The sequence below is a fragment of the Anneissia japonica genome, unplaced genomic scaffold (assembly GCF_011630105.1).
Source record: "Anneissia japonica isolate Jap-2015-1 unplaced genomic scaffold, ASM1163010v1 scaffold1525_len913038_cov183, whole genome shotgun sequence".
In the NCBI taxonomy this organism is placed as follows: domain Eukaryota; kingdom Metazoa; phylum Echinodermata; class Crinoidea; order Comatulida; family Comatulidae; genus Anneissia; species Anneissia japonica.
The window spans coordinates 726,201-741,532 of NW_022728504.1; the positions used below are offsets into that span (position 1 = coordinate 726,201).

Below are 15,332 nucleotides of genomic sequence, written 5' to 3' on the forward strand. Positions count from 1 at the left end.
TTCATGGGTTTGCACTACAAAAGAATCCGGTATCCAGAGGGTTAAGTCATTTGCGCATACAAGAACGTTAAATTTTCATTGTCACATGGATTCTTTGACGTAATTTGGTAGAGGATGGTAGACGGTCACACACGAGTGAATCCGTTCTAGCACTGTCTCTTATACACATCTAGATGTGTATAAGAGACAGGAAGTTGTTGTTTAAACAAGCTGTCTTAGCAGATCTAACTTGTTTTGCTGCTTATGGGAATGCCTTCTTGACGGACTTCTGTGAGAAAAATGATAATAAAGGGGTAATACAGTAGTTAAAAACATGCAAATTTAATAAATTCGTGGGAGCTGGATTATTTTCTGGGAGATTCTTGTCCGTTTGCGGGAACTTGACACCCCTTCAACTGGAATGTATCGAGTCTGGAAGGGTAAAAACGAACACAATACTGTATCAGTTTTAAAAACATACTTTGCATGTACCCATACAACCACTGTTGGCTATAATGCACTGGGGAATTGTACATTTCACTGGGATAATTGAAAATGGGGAAAAAAAGGTGTCTCCCTCCAGACCACCATTGTTGAGCTATATATAGCATTCAGACAAAATTAGGTGCTGGATGCATCATATTAACATTTCATGGTGGGAGGCACAACATTTTTCTCTAGCCTCAGCCCTTGCCTGAATGTCATCAAAACTAGAATATTCCCTTTCAATCCCTAAGCCCCAAAACGAAAACTTGCATAGGTTAACTGTGCAGCATTTCCTTTTTTGCTTGCAGCTTTTTCTTTTGTTTGCTGGTGTTTTTATTCTTTGCTTGCAGCGTTTCTTTATTTGTTTGCTAGTGTTTTTATTTTGTTTGCAGCGTTTCTTTATTTGTTTGGTAGTGTTTTATTTTTTGTTTGCAGCGTTTCTTTTTTGTTTGCAGCATTTCTTTTTTGTTTTCAGCATTTCTTTTTCTTTGCAGTGTGTCCCTTGTGGGCCATCGTATGAATTGGACAAATCGTCCGAGATTTGGAATAGGGAGTTTAATGTTTTCGGAAAGTATTTTATTAAAAGAAGAATAGGAATGATTTTGGGACTTAAGAAAATGTTCGGTTTTGCGTGAAATTCGATTTTGTGGGCATTGAGTACACATAGTATTGTTGTATGTTAATTTTTTTTTTTTCGAAAATGTGCAAGTCGAAATCTGTATAACTCGAACTTTTTATGCCAGTCCCATTAGATTCGACTTATGCGAACTCGACTGTAATAATAATAATAATGGTGATGATGATGATGATAATTGATAGTAATATTAATATTAATATGTGAAGGAAATTGTGCTAAAGGCGAAAAATAAAGTTGTGATTTGTTGATGATAGTTAGAAGCTTATATATTAAATTATAGTTAGGTCAAGTTGTCTTGGATATCAAGTAGATCTCTGATAAAGTACATGAGAAATTTGTTGGCGTTTCATTTTGACTATGTAATGGTGATGTGATGATAATGAATTTTACTACGTGAAAGTGTGATTTCCGGCCATCTAGAGGTACTATTTCCTCAAATTTTCTCACCTAGGCCCCAACCATGGTGGGGATGAGGTGGTTGTGAAATCACGGTTTTGAAGTATGTAAAGAACACACTCAAAGACAATGTTTTTAAGCTTTGTTTTCTAATATATCACACATATTAATAAGATCTTTTTGGTTGCAGAAAAGCCTTTATGAAAAAGACCATGAGATTTTATTTTTGGCGCTTCATTTGGACTACCGGTAACGGTCATGTGATGATAATAAATTTTACTAAAAGGTTTGTTTCTGGCCATCTAGAGGTACTATTTCCTCACATTTTCGCTCCCCAGCTCCAACCATGGTGAGTCTGAGGTAGGTGCCGACTCACAAAATGTCCTCCCCCTCAACCTTACAAAACAGATCTGCGCCCTTCTGGGTGTGACATTAAACTGCATCGAGTCGGCACCTGACTCAGAGTGTGTCTTGTGACTGCTGAGGCAGTGAAGAGAGGGGGCATAAATTTGTTTTTAGAATGTGATCTGGTTTTTCATGCCCCTTTTTCGTGATTATGACTATTTTAGATAAGAATTTTTTTTTTTTGAGGAAAAAAAAAAGGAAAATATATTCAAATTTAAGTATGAAAGTGTAATTTCCGGCCATCTAAAAGTGCCCTAATCATAAATTTTCTTACCTCAGCCCCAACCATGGTGGGGGGGCTGAGGTGGGTGGTTCCTCAGTCTGTGAAATTCCCTCCCTGGGACACCTCTCTTTCGAATTCATGGATTCTGTTGATTTACTATAATTATTGCTGGGCCTACTAATATTATTTATGATGTGTCTAATACAATTTTCACTTTATCCTCTCTAAACAGTCCTTAAAACGTTCAGAGTGCGCTACTTCACAGTGGGGGGGGGGGGTGTTCGTCCCCCTAGACCCCGCCGGGGTCATACGTATCTCGCATAACGGCTCCCCCCTTTCAAAATCCTGGCTACGTCCCTGGTACTTCCACGTATCATATACTCGGGCAGCATGTTCTGGAGTCTTGAATAGAGTTAATTGGTTTTTCCACGTTTCTATGTAAGAGGACTTCCTTGAAAATCAGTGATACTGAGTGGGACATCTTGGATAAATATTAATAAAGAACGAAAGAAATAAAGACAAATATTAATAAAGAATGAAAGAAATAACAAAGCTCATGTCAGCAATTTTCAAAGCTTTTATCATAAACATGTTAATTTATATATTTAATAAATTCTCTCATAATTATCATTTACATACTGAATAATGTTCAAAATATGTTGTCATGCACTGTAATTTAAAATTTATCAAATTACAACTGGTACTCTGAATTGTTTGCACATTGCATTTTTAAAAACCTGTTTACCTTCACAGCTAAAATCATGAATTGAATTTCAGCATACAAAATGGCTACTACCTACAGTGTCGCGACAACCCAATGTCTCAGCTGCGTCCTACAACCTCCCTAAACCACCTGAATGTCGGCTCATGGTATATATACATATACAGTAGGCCTACCTGTACAGCTAAATGTTGTCATAAAATGTATACATAATTTAACCAACCAAGGCTTTACTTCAAAATGAAATGTTATATGGAACGTATTCACTCTGGCCGGGTCCCTGCAACTTGGAACTATTCCACTGTTTATATTTAAATTGCAGCATTTCATTAATTATTTTATTTGACTGTGATACTAATATTAAATTAAAAAGTTGTACAAAAAGCTAAATGTCAATCACAGTTAAGCATATATTATTAAAAATATGGTCCCCTCACTCACACACAGCAAAATGGATTCTTAAAAAATGAATTGGTTTATAAACCAAACAGAATGTTTAATAAAATGTCCCCAAAAAAGGATAATGATACCAAAACTACAAAAACTATTTGAGGTAGTAACCACTAATGGATGCATGTTAACCTGAAACATATGTATTAAGAAGTCTATAGTTAAATTCCCTTATCCATTGCAAGTAAAACACAAAAAATAGAGCCATACACCTTTATTTTATTATTACTTATGGCTATGTTCAAACACTTAGCAGGATCCATATTAATAACATGCGTGCTCACCCTTGCATTCATACAAGAAACTCCCAGATCCAAATATCAAGATGATGATGATGGGATTACTGGCCAATAGAAAACCGGAAATTAGAAATGTGTACGTGTGCTTGGTTAATTATAAAAATGTGCTCAACTTGCTAATCGACGGCGCTCGCAAACCGATCGGGCGTTCTCACATGGGTGCTAACCGTTAGTGCTAATGGCTAGCTCCTGATCCAGATACTAGGGCTCTAGTGTGATCCTTACCTACATGAATGTGGAGTAACATACAGTATCCCAATAATGATTAACATATCACACTTAAAAAAATAATTTAAAATGATTAACATATCACAATGTTTGATGTCGATAGAAACAATTTCCTTAGAGCAGTTTTAAGTCCATCAGTGATGCTTTCATAAAGATGACTGATGTTTGCTACTACTCAATAACTGCATAAACCTTGTCTCCAACTCTGATATTTCCAACTTCAACCATGTTGAAATTTGAGCCGAATACAGGGTGCACACCAAATGCTTTGGAGTCTGGATGAGATTTATCAACCATTCTATACCTACGACAAAGAAATATTAAATTCATCATCAAAAGAGAAATATCTTACTGAAGCATCTGTAATTGATAGCATTCTCCACTAGTGTATATCTAATGAGCTATCACTGGCAAAAATGTAGGGGCACTGGACATTAGGGGACCCCAGAATGGTAGTTGGCATATTTTTGCCAGAAACATTTAGAGCAGCATAGCTCATCAGCTAAACCGGTGGTCGCCACTGTTTGTGCACTGAACCGTAGAGATATCTTGGTCCCAGGTTTAACTCCCATCTTGCTCTCCCGAAATGCGAGTTTCAATAGTACACCTCCTTCGGATAAGAGGTTTAAGTCCTTGGTAACGTGTGCAATGTGGCCCATGAATGCAGTACACTCTTTGGAAAGAGTAGGGGAATGTCACCTGGTGTACTAACCAATCACTACCAGGACCCCATTGGAAAAAGCCTTCAGATTTTGTGGGTCATCTGTGGTGTTCACACAAAAAAATATATAATTCAATAGGCCCAAAATTACCTAAGTGAGGTCTTCAGAGTAAAACATGTCAAAAACCCCATCAAAATAAGACAAAAAAACGTAAAAAAACCCCACTAGAAGTAGAAGTGGTTGGCGCATCGATTGTGGCTTGGACTCCCAACCTTGACGTTGGGGGTTCGAAACTCTCGCTGTGCAAGTCACTTGTGTCCTTATTCAAGGCACTTTATTTACAGTTGTTTCTCTCCACCCAAGAGTACAAGTGGGTACTTGGTAGGTTCAAACACAAATATGCGCTGATTACAGCTGCAACATTATTGGGCATGAGTGTTAATTATTATTCCATGTGCTTGATCCAGTGATCGGGGGTAATAATGTAAAGTGCATAGAGGTTAGTCTACAATATGCGCTAGATAAGTTGACAATTATTACTATATTATTAGAGCTGAGGTTCACATACCGCACTAAGCCTCACCCAGCCCTCAGCCAACACGGTGGTTGAGAATCTTCTGCAGCTGTTATACAAGCATTAACAAAAATTACAGTAGATTAAAGAATGGCCAGGTTTGCAACCAGGAGGAATTTGGGGGTTCAGGCAAAACCCCCTTTTCACTACTGTAGTAGTGTTTTATCACAACCTTTTTCTATTAAAGAAGCACTTCTGAGTTAAAAATAGCCTATAGGGAACCCCCCCCCCACACATGAACCTGGTTATGGGCCTATTCCAATAAACAATTTGCATAGCTCAGTTATTAAATTAATGAATGGTAGGTATCAATCTGCTGTGACCCTTAGTGACGCTTCCATTTCCAGTGACAAAACACCGAGTTCAATTCCTGTGACAGTAGGACATTTTCTCACAAATAAAAACAACTTCCCTCCCCTTTAAGCATCTTAAGCTGGTTTTACACTATGCAAATTTATGCATGTGAATTGAAAGCGTCGGTTCATGCGCATGCACATTTACATTTCTATCGGAATTTTTTGCTACAGCGAAATCAGTAGTTAGAAATGTTTCTACTTTTTGCAAAGTGAAAAAATGTGAAACCAATCAGCTCAGGAAGCGAACCGATGCTTTTGATTCGTGCAAATAAATTCGCCTAGTGTAAAACCGGCTTGAGGGAGACTTGGTTTATAAAGCATCATCCATCCTGTAATACGTTTGTTACTTGCTGTTGGATACGAAATAAATACAAAACACATGTGGAAGCTTGCTTGATAATCAGCCTCTCCAGAACCTCTAGAATACTTACTGAAGTCTAAAGAACTTCTCTATATTTAGCCAATACTTTTAAAATCAGTGACACAATTCTGCATAGAAGCACATGAATTTAAATCATGTTTTTATTTGACAAACTATACTTACTCTCGCAGTGTCTTCAGTGGTTCAGCATGCGCCATCACACCAGTCTCCGGATTTACCAACGTCATTCGACACCTGTTCATAGAATAAATTATAATTTGACTAATGCATACATTTATTGATGAAGATTTTATATAGTACACTTACATTACATTACATAATAAAGGGTTATATATTCACAAAAACAAAAACTGATGGTCAAAACATGTGGTAAAATGTGCAGAGAATGATGGACAAATTGTTACTTTTTCCGGTGAGGTCAACAAAGTTCATACATATAAATGCAATGTGAATGATAAAATATGTTGTTCAGAAAAGAAAATGATAAAGCCTGAAGGTCTGTTTATACTTGCAACGATAATGATAACGATAAAAAGCTAAAAGCAATTGTTCATTGAGAAAATAAAAGAAATAAGACAAGTTAATACACTAGGACGATTTGATAACGATTTATCGTGTATTCAGTAACAAAATATTTTGACAAATCAATTCAAATGCTGTCATAATCATGGAAAAATGATAAAATCATAGTAGTAACAATTTTATCGTTTTTCTATGATGGCATAATTTGAATTCATTTGTCAAAATATTTTGTTATCGTATACACGATAATTTGTTATCGAATCGTCCCAGTGTAAAAACTTCTATTTCTTTTATTATCTATATGAACAATTGCTTTTTAGCTTTTATCGTTATCTTTGCAACAAATATAACAAATTTATGATTAAATTTAGATCTAAGAGTGCAATTTCCAGCCATGTAGGGGTGCCAAAATCATAAATTTTCTAGACCCTCAGTCTAAAAAAGTCTCTCCCTGGGCCCCCATCTATTTCAAATTCCTGGATCTGCCACTGTTCAAGTGGAAGGAAATGAATTAACTGAAAGTCACTATCCCCATGGATAAATGCTATGCTACACTGTTTAGAAAAATGCCATACTTATTAATATGCCGTACCTTCCACATAAATGAGTCCTGTACAGATGGGCACCACCAATCTTGATCTCCGTCCAATTGTCCTGTAAAAATTAAAATAAAAACTGAAAAACAAACAAGCAACAAATGTAGGCGTACTGTTGATACTATACACATTTCATGGCAACAACTACATGCTCTTAACAAATTCAAACTTTTTCCTAGTTATTGAGAATATTAAAGAATTGTATGTAGGCAATGGCTAAAAGTCTATATTCCATTCTATGCTGTGGAGTGTTGATTTGTGCCCACAATAATACTGTAATATAAAATTGAATAATGGTGTAATGCTGTCTTTTGGAAATCAATGCATTACTATGAATGAATTGTAAAAGTAAACTGTGTTTTTAAATACTTATCAAGCTACATGGTGGGTACAAATATGTGAATACCTTTAAATTTATACTTTATGATAAAATAACAACTTCATTGATCCCTTGATTATATTTAATTGACTGAAATTCCATCAGGAACATCTACAGAAACCAGACATATTTATTCCATTCAGAAAATTCTTTTCTATTTTTTTTAAATTTATTTATTCTTTCTTTAGACTGCATGCACTTTCAGTACTTGAGTACTGTTTTTCAAAGTAGTACAGTTACAAACAAACCATGAAATAGAAAGAAGATATAAGTATTTCCGTAGTTAAATAAAGTTTTTATTATTATTATTATTAATGTAAAACTTATAATTAATAGAATGTTGGAATGAAACTAAGGTTATTTCTTTAAAGTTAGTTTTTGTTTCGTTTAGGAGTTCATTCCAACTTTTTGATGCACGATATAAGAAAGTTCTTTTAACTTGGCAGATATTCAAAGGTGGTACTTGTACAATTAAATCATTATGCGTTTGGCTACGTGTGCATTTTCAATATATATCGTGATTAGAAATAAATTTGGATGTTAGGTATGGAGGGGCATGCCCTTTTAAACATTTAAAATTCAAGAGTTAACTGTTCATTCCATCTTACATTAAGTTTTGTCCAATCAAGGGAACTTAAAATATTAATATATTGAAACACTAGAAGACACTTGGTTAATATGATCATTCCAAGTAAGTTGTTGCTTGCATAACCTATTAAATTTTGGGGCATCACTAAAATGTTGATTATTAGGGCACAATCCCATTCCATGTTGTTGGCCTACCTCAGCAAATGCCTTGCACCCCTTGACGACAATGTTTGGTCTGAAGTTCTTCATGGTTACTGGTTCATCTAACCTTTTATTTAAGTCATCAAGCGATGATTCACTTATTACCAAATACTGCGTTAAATCTGAATACAGAGACTAGAAACAAAAGATCACAACAATTAGTTCAACAACCAATTAATTTATGTAAATGACTAATTAGCACAATCACCAAAAACAATATTCTCCGTCTTCTTAATGTCATCTTCCATTCTGCGAAGCTTGAAACCAATCAGATTTAATCAACTTTATTTATTGTGGTAACAAACAATATACAACTGACAACGACATGAAGAAAAACCGGGGAGGCTAATAAACAAGTAATTAAACTTTGATGTGAACGCAATTTGTGTTTTCTGCAGCTAGGTTATACACAAAATTACCGTGAAATGCATGTTCAATTTTCATCCTCGAGTCAAGTTACAACATTGTGCAAGGTAGATACATTAATAATGCACTGATGTCTGCAGCCTCAGGATCTATGGCGCACTGGTTGAATTCTCCTTATCCCCCTCCCTATTACCATTGCAGCCCTAGTTCAAGTCTCACTGATGTTACGTTTGTTTCCATGATTTTTTTTACTTCATAATCTGCTTTTTTAGGATTAATTTTTTGTTTTTTCATGTATTTTTATTCTCATAATTTTCTTTTTAGACTTTATAATTTCAACATCAGTTCTCATTATGGCAATGAGGAAAAGCCCTATGTTCTGTTTTACAAACAGACGTAGGTATAGTTATAATTGTAATTATAATGTGAATGTTATTATAAAGAAGACAAACAAATGCATACATTAAGTCCTTGCACCCTTTCACTCCTCATTACATCTCCTTAGAACTCATCACACTCCGTTCAGCTAAATGTAAAAGGACATTAATACAGTTCACTACATCTACAACCCTTTATGTAGTGCCTACTTTGTTTTTTATTTTGAATCTATATCATAATATAAAAATAATTACTTGTCATCTGAAGATATATGGGGGAAGGGCCTTTTCAGTTGTTGGCTCCAAGCTCTGGAATTCTACCACTATCTGTTTAAGAGACTATTAAATTTGATCATCTTTAAAGCGCCATCTTAAATCATTCTTATTTGACAATCTCAAATTTTTCCTCCACTCTCCTGTTTTACTTGCTTTCCACTTTCCTTTTTGTGTTGTTTTTTTTTTCTACCAATTTCTTTTCCATTTCAACCATTTATTCTGGTTTTTATTCTTTTCTGTTGTCCTGTAAAGCGCATAGAGACGAATGTTATGCGTTATACTAGTCACAGCCGTTGACCATACACTCACCAAAGCTGTGTTTATCTAGGAGAGTCAAAATGATTTAAACTGATTGGATTAATATTGAATATCAACAATTATTCACCTCATCTTTGTACAAGGATTTTGGTTTCCACTTGGGGTCATCGGCCAATTTGCGACCTTCAAGGCTGTCTTCATGAACTACTAACTTGTAGCCTTGATAGCGGAAGATTTTTGAAAGCCATTCTTCAGCAACCTTACCACACTCATAACCACAAATATCCGTGTTCCATATACTATGTACAGTACCAAAAAAACACAATACCATGACATATTTTAGAGACACCTTCATTCATCTTGAGGAGCTGTGGCATACAGGAGTCTTGAAATGGGGGTGGGGGTGTGCAAAGGTAAAGTTGGGTGGCTTGATGATTAGGCAAGGGGAGCTAGCTCACAAAATAAGGTGACTTGAGGTGGTATTTACTACTTGAGCGAGTATTTTTGGAGTGTGATGACGCAGTGCTGTTTGCATTGTCGGTGGAAGTCTGAACAGATCATCATTAAAAAGGATCCGTTGCACGATTGTGGTTGTGTTGCGTTCTCAGTAGAATCACATTGGCAGACGACCACCGGGCACAGTCAGTGTCCTGCTTTATCTAAATGATTTTATACTTGATCAAACATTTTTTTCTGGCTGCTGACAGGGGAGAGCGCCCCTTTCGCCACCGCTGCATTTGCCAATTTCATGGATAGGTGATTTCATAGAGCAATTAAGAAAATGATTTGTAATTTGAATATCAGAATATTTTCATAATAAAAAAAAAACTTCATATCTTACGTAGTACATATCAGTCTTTGACTGACATTAGCATTAGCAGGTATCTTAATGGGTTCTATACCTTCGGTGCTTAGGATCAGTTCTTGGTTGTCATCTGATAGACTAGGAACAATTAACGCCATTTTTGGCTCTTGCCTTGCAGACACGAATCTGTCTTTTTCATTTATCATCATCCATTTTCTATTGTGAAGAAATAAACACAAAATACTAGTTACTAAGAAATCATTTGAGAAGAAACTATTAATGTAAAATGGGAGAAGAATGGGAGAAAAATGGAGCGAGTGAAACATTTTTGACAGTATGGCGTATATGCTTATCAGTGAGTAACACAGCCAACAGTGAAAAATGAAAAGCTTTTTTTTTAGGATTGTTTCTTGTTCTCAAATCAAATACTGAAGGCAGTCACAATGTTGGGCCCATTGTCAACCTACTGTACCCTTAGCGGTGGTTCTAGGACCCTGGATCTCGACCATTTGCATACCAAGGTAAGCCGCTCAAAATATCAATATCACATGTGGTGCATTGCAAATGCAAATTGAATTACAAATTTTTGGCCCCTCTAGATGGTCAAAAATGGCACTCTTTGATTGATTTTTATAGTTTGTAATTTTGACATTGAGAAAATTAATGACAAAAACACCCCAGAAAATGGAATTAAAAATGTATTTGTTTATCAACCCATAATGAATGCACTCATTATTGGAAAAATGCAGGAAAATAAAACAACGTTTTTGGAAAATTTGATCAAAATGCAGTATGAACCTGGCTACAGGTTAATTTTTATATTTTTAAATATCGTGCTGATTTAGAAATCTGTTGATTTACCACATGAACCTGTACAATACCAATACTACTGATAATACATTTATCTTTTTTATTATCTTATACACCCACATGATGTACAAACAACACAAAGGCATTGTGCCATACGGATAGGCCAGTTGATCTCCACAGAACTCCAAAGTTCATATTTAGTCGGAAAATACCCCTAGTATGAGGAAGAGAAATACAAAAATAATATCAAAAGCTTATCAATACAGGATTAAGCCCAAAGTATTATTTAAAAAATTCTTTTTAAGTTCAAAATCATATCAATATTGTTTATGAATGCAATTTATTACAGTCACAGATTCCATGATTTTACACAATTACCATATTTATTTAAATAAACGCCCCTCTATGACTAAACAATCCCTTCAATCAAATTCCCCCTCCAGAGCCTCATTTGGAATAAAAGCCTTCCCCAGCATTTACTTTTTTCTCGAATAACCCTCCCTCCACACCCCCTCCCCCCAGTAAACAAAACTAATGGCAAGCAACATCAGTCTCAAAACATCTATTAATGTTCTACTCAATAGAGTTACTGGTATATTTATTCTAACCTGGTTAGGATCAATAAGTCTTTATGATCATGCAATAGCACATTTTATTTTGGCAGTACTGTAATTATGTGTTGTATTTACAGTCAAATTAAGGGGTGTCTATTCGAGCATACATTCCATTTTACACCCAAAAAACATAAAGGCCTCCCTCGACTATACACCTCCCTCGAATAAACTTCCCTTCAAAACCCTTTTCAACAATAAACACCCCGGGGTATTTATTTTAATAAATACGGTATGTCTTTTCATAAGTTTTCTGTATGCATTACAAATTATAAAAGATACTAAGGTCATCATCAACTTTAAGTGGTGTAGAGTCCATGTAGTATGTAGTATACACCTCCCTCGAATAAACGTCCATTCAAAACACTTTTCAACAATAAACACCCCGAGGTATTTATTTTAATAAATACGGTATGTCTTTTCATAAGTTTTCTGTGTGCATTACAAATTATAAAAGATACCAAGGTCATCAACTTTAAGTGGTGTAGAGTCCATGTAGAACCATTACTGCCATGGACTTGCAAACACTGATTCAAACATGCATTTCTTAAAGCCACGCTCCGAAGGAAATTTTTTTTTTATATGTCGTACAACTGTTTTTTCTAAGGCACAAACACCATATTTGACGAGAAACTCAAGAACTGACAGTGGTTACATACCGGTATGTAAAGTAACAAGTTGAGAACATCTACTATCTGCGACGGGGGGATGTGATGGAGATTGTCCTTCTTACAAGAATTGGCTCAGGCTGTTTATATAAGCCTAGTGTTATTATTTCTGTACTGTTTTGAACGTTTTAATTTGTTGTGTTTTATATTCTGTCTGTGCAATCCTTTAGACGAGTTATTTTAATTTTCTCCTTTTATTTCATGGAATTTTTATATTTTTGTAATGTATTTATGATATGAATAAAAGTGATTTAATTTTTATTAACTGTTTTAAATGTTTATTTGTGTTTTATATTCTGTCTGTGCAATCCTTTGGAGTTATTTTAATTGTCTCCTTTTATTTCATGGAATTCTTATATTTTTGTAATGTATTTATTATATGAATAAAAATTTTAATTGTTATTGATTCATTGTTATGATTTTATGTTGTTTAATTACTGAAGTTGTTTTCTAGTAATGATTGAACTACATTTAATATTTTAAGGTTTTGCATGTCTGTATTTGAATTTCTAATTGCACGACAACTGGGAAGAACAGGGCTTAGTTGCATCTGGGCCAGTCATGTTTGCAAAGAAATCATTGTTTGCTTTGCAAATTGTGCAAATTTGTTTGACACAGTTGGCACAACATGGTAATTTGCAAACTGTGTAGATTTGCTTGCACAAAATTGGCCACTCCAGACCAGGTAAAGGCCCTAGGCTACTACCAAGGGCTAGGCCTAATAAACCAAGCAAGCTTAGGCTAAGCTTAGCCAGGTTAGGCAACCTAAGTAACTGGACTAGGATAGGCCTAGAGGACTTTTAATTGTCCTTTTGGTCAACTGTTGCTGTAAATTCAAATACTTGATTGTTAATCACAGATTCGAAACTTTAAAAAGTACAAATAAAAAACTTAAATAATTAAACTTAATCACAAAAAAAGTACAGTAACATAGCAAACCTGTCTCGCAAAGGGCCCCATTTCAGTCCACGCAATGAACACATGGCAGAATCTAGGGAAATTCCCCTGCATGATTTCACGGGATATATCAAAATTTCACTCACGCTGCCAACCTCTATAAATCTTTTTGGTGATTTGCGTTTTCGTTGAAAGTAATACACGATACCAAAACTGGTTAAAGCTGCTGATGAAATTGCTAAAATCAAACTCAGATGTTGGTTGGACAATGTTTTTAACATGATGTAGGCTAGCCCAAAGTTAGCACAATAAAGTTAGTGACTAGGACTAGGCCTACGTGTTGTAAATCTGTACATTGAAAAACTTCGTAGAAAAATAATGTTGCTTGCTGCCCTCTACAGTATTTCAGAGTCCATCATTGTTAAAATAAAATTTGATAAAAACGATTTATTTGACAGAAGTTTTTTGTTCGAAAATTATAATGATTTAGTTTAGCTTCAAATCGAAATCTATGGATTATTTATGCTACAAAGTTTTTTTATGTAGTAAAAAAAAATCATTAATGAATTTGTTAAACATTCAGGACTTAAACAGAGATTGTACAATTCTATTGAAAGTTACCTTTCTCAGTCTGTCATATTCTTTTTTAAAACGCACTACTGGTTGAGTTGAGTTCCACCGATGTAAATATTGAATGTCAATAAAGTAAAGTAAAGTAAATCCATTTTTGTTAATTAAAGTAAAGCTAGCTACCAAAATAAACAGTCTCTTGTGGAAGATTCGTTGTTGGTACTACATAATAGGCCTACAACTCACGTGGGACGAGACATTTTTTAAGTCACGTTTTACTTTAATTCTTTTAAAATCTTTTAAATTAATTTTTGACGTCACCGTCGTACAAAGAGGTGCCGAATATGCTTTTAAAAGCATGGGTGGGTCAGGGAGGAGTCGTATATATAAATTAAAATTCTAAATATTGGACTCACAACAACGCTGTGGGAAAACACATTTCAAGGCATGTGGGTGATTAGTGTTGAATCCGATCCCCCAAAAGTACGGAAAGTAGGGCAAAACATCACTCCGATCTTCTATGTTTCCTGACGCACTCACATCGTCGTAATATCATTTGCAGTACCCGCCAGAAGGGGTACTCGTTTGTCTGAGGCATTATGACTTCCTGGTTAGTAGGGCCACATTTCCAGTATCTTAATAGCCTATCCGAGGACAACATGGAACACACATCCACAAGCAGTAAACACGTCCACAGAATATAGTCTGTCAATACGCGACATTTGTATCTCACGCGGGAAAATAGAACCCTATACTGTAATACATGTTTTACAATGAAACTGATTTTGCAAAAACCTAAAGTTTAGCTCGTATTATCCGGGGAGGAAGAATCTAGACCTACAATTTCAAAAGGGTCTACTAACAGTGGCCTCGTAACGATTGAGCCGGGACCATGTGCATGAGCGTCGATCGGTGGGGGACAGGGGGACACGTCCCCCCCCCACTTTTCAAAGTAGGTGGGGGGATCATATCGATTGTCCCCCCCCCCACTTTTCACCAATCTTCTATAATTAAAACCATACTTTTCAAAGTGAATGGAAAGAATAAAAATTACGCATGACTCATGAATTTTGTGATTTCACTTTTCCAAGTGCGGTACGGTACGTATTTTCCGGACCAAAACCGAGTGTAAAAACGCAATTTTTTATACATTTCGTAACCATCTCAGAAACCACTAGATCGATTTCATGGGTGCAGCGGTTATTATCAGAGGCTAAATTTATTGTGAAAACAATACACTGAACGTTGTTAAAATTGGAAGCGTGTATACTTATTAGGCCAATATTTTTACAAACTCAAAAGTGCACAATTTCTACTATAAAGGATTATTCCTTTTGTATATTATTATGACCCGTACGTATATAGGCCTACTAGTGTTTAATATTTTCTACATACACAGGATTACTGTTTTTCATAATTTCAAAAAATTATAGTTAGTCAATTGAATTTTATATAGCCATTATTAAACAATAATTATCACAGCCTTTGACATGGACATGTCTATCTATTTCGATTTAGTGATTCCAAAAGTTTACACACGCCCAGTGTTACGTTGACGCAGTCTCGCAATGACGTCATAATAATCAGTGGCGGGTTCAAGTGGGGCCGAG

The 15,332-nt window shown here is 35.4% G+C and overlaps 1 protein-coding gene across 2 annotated transcripts; it reads right to left on the minus strand.

Moving 5' to 3' along the window:
• Window positions 1-2,685: 2,685 nt before the first annotated feature.
• LOC117114217 (mitochondrial amidoxime-reducing component 1-like) lies at window positions 2,686-13,538 on the minus strand. Of its 2 annotated transcripts, none has more exons than XM_033257814.1 (7): window positions 13,195-13,538; window positions 10,203-10,382; window positions 9,489-9,660; window positions 8,079-8,219; window positions 6,913-6,974; window positions 5,961-6,032; window positions 2,686-4,128 (listed from the first exon to the last, which is right to left on the minus strand). In XM_033257814.1, the coding sequence occupies exons 1-7, from the start codon at window positions 13,431-13,433 to the stop codon at window positions 3,996-3,998; spliced, it is 999 nt and encodes a 332-aa protein (XP_033113705.1). In that variant the 5' UTR covers window positions 13,434-13,538; the 3' UTR covers window positions 2,686-3,995. The 2 variants fall into 2 exon arrangements, with proteins under 2 accessions (XP_033113705.1, XP_033113706.1); XM_033257815.1 differs by having other exon boundaries at window positions 13,299-13,437.
• Window positions 13,539-15,332: the final 1,794 nt, after the last annotated feature.

What these genes read in the sequence shown, in the direction of transcription:
- LOC117114217 (XM_033257814.1), bottom strand. Translation starts at nt 13,433, where the DNA reads ATGTTAAAAACATTGTCCAACCAACATCTGAGTTTGATTTTAGCAATT. An exon ending in CAAAGACTGATATGTACTAC is followed by an intron (nt 9,661 to 10,202) that starts GTAAGATATGAA and finishes TACTGTACATAG; the next exon opens with TATATGGAACACGGATATTT. An exon ending in CCACTGAAGACACTGCGAGA is followed by an intron (nt 4,129 to 5,960) that starts GTAAGTATAGTT and finishes TCTTTGTCGTAG; the next exon opens with GTATAGAATGGTTGATAAAT.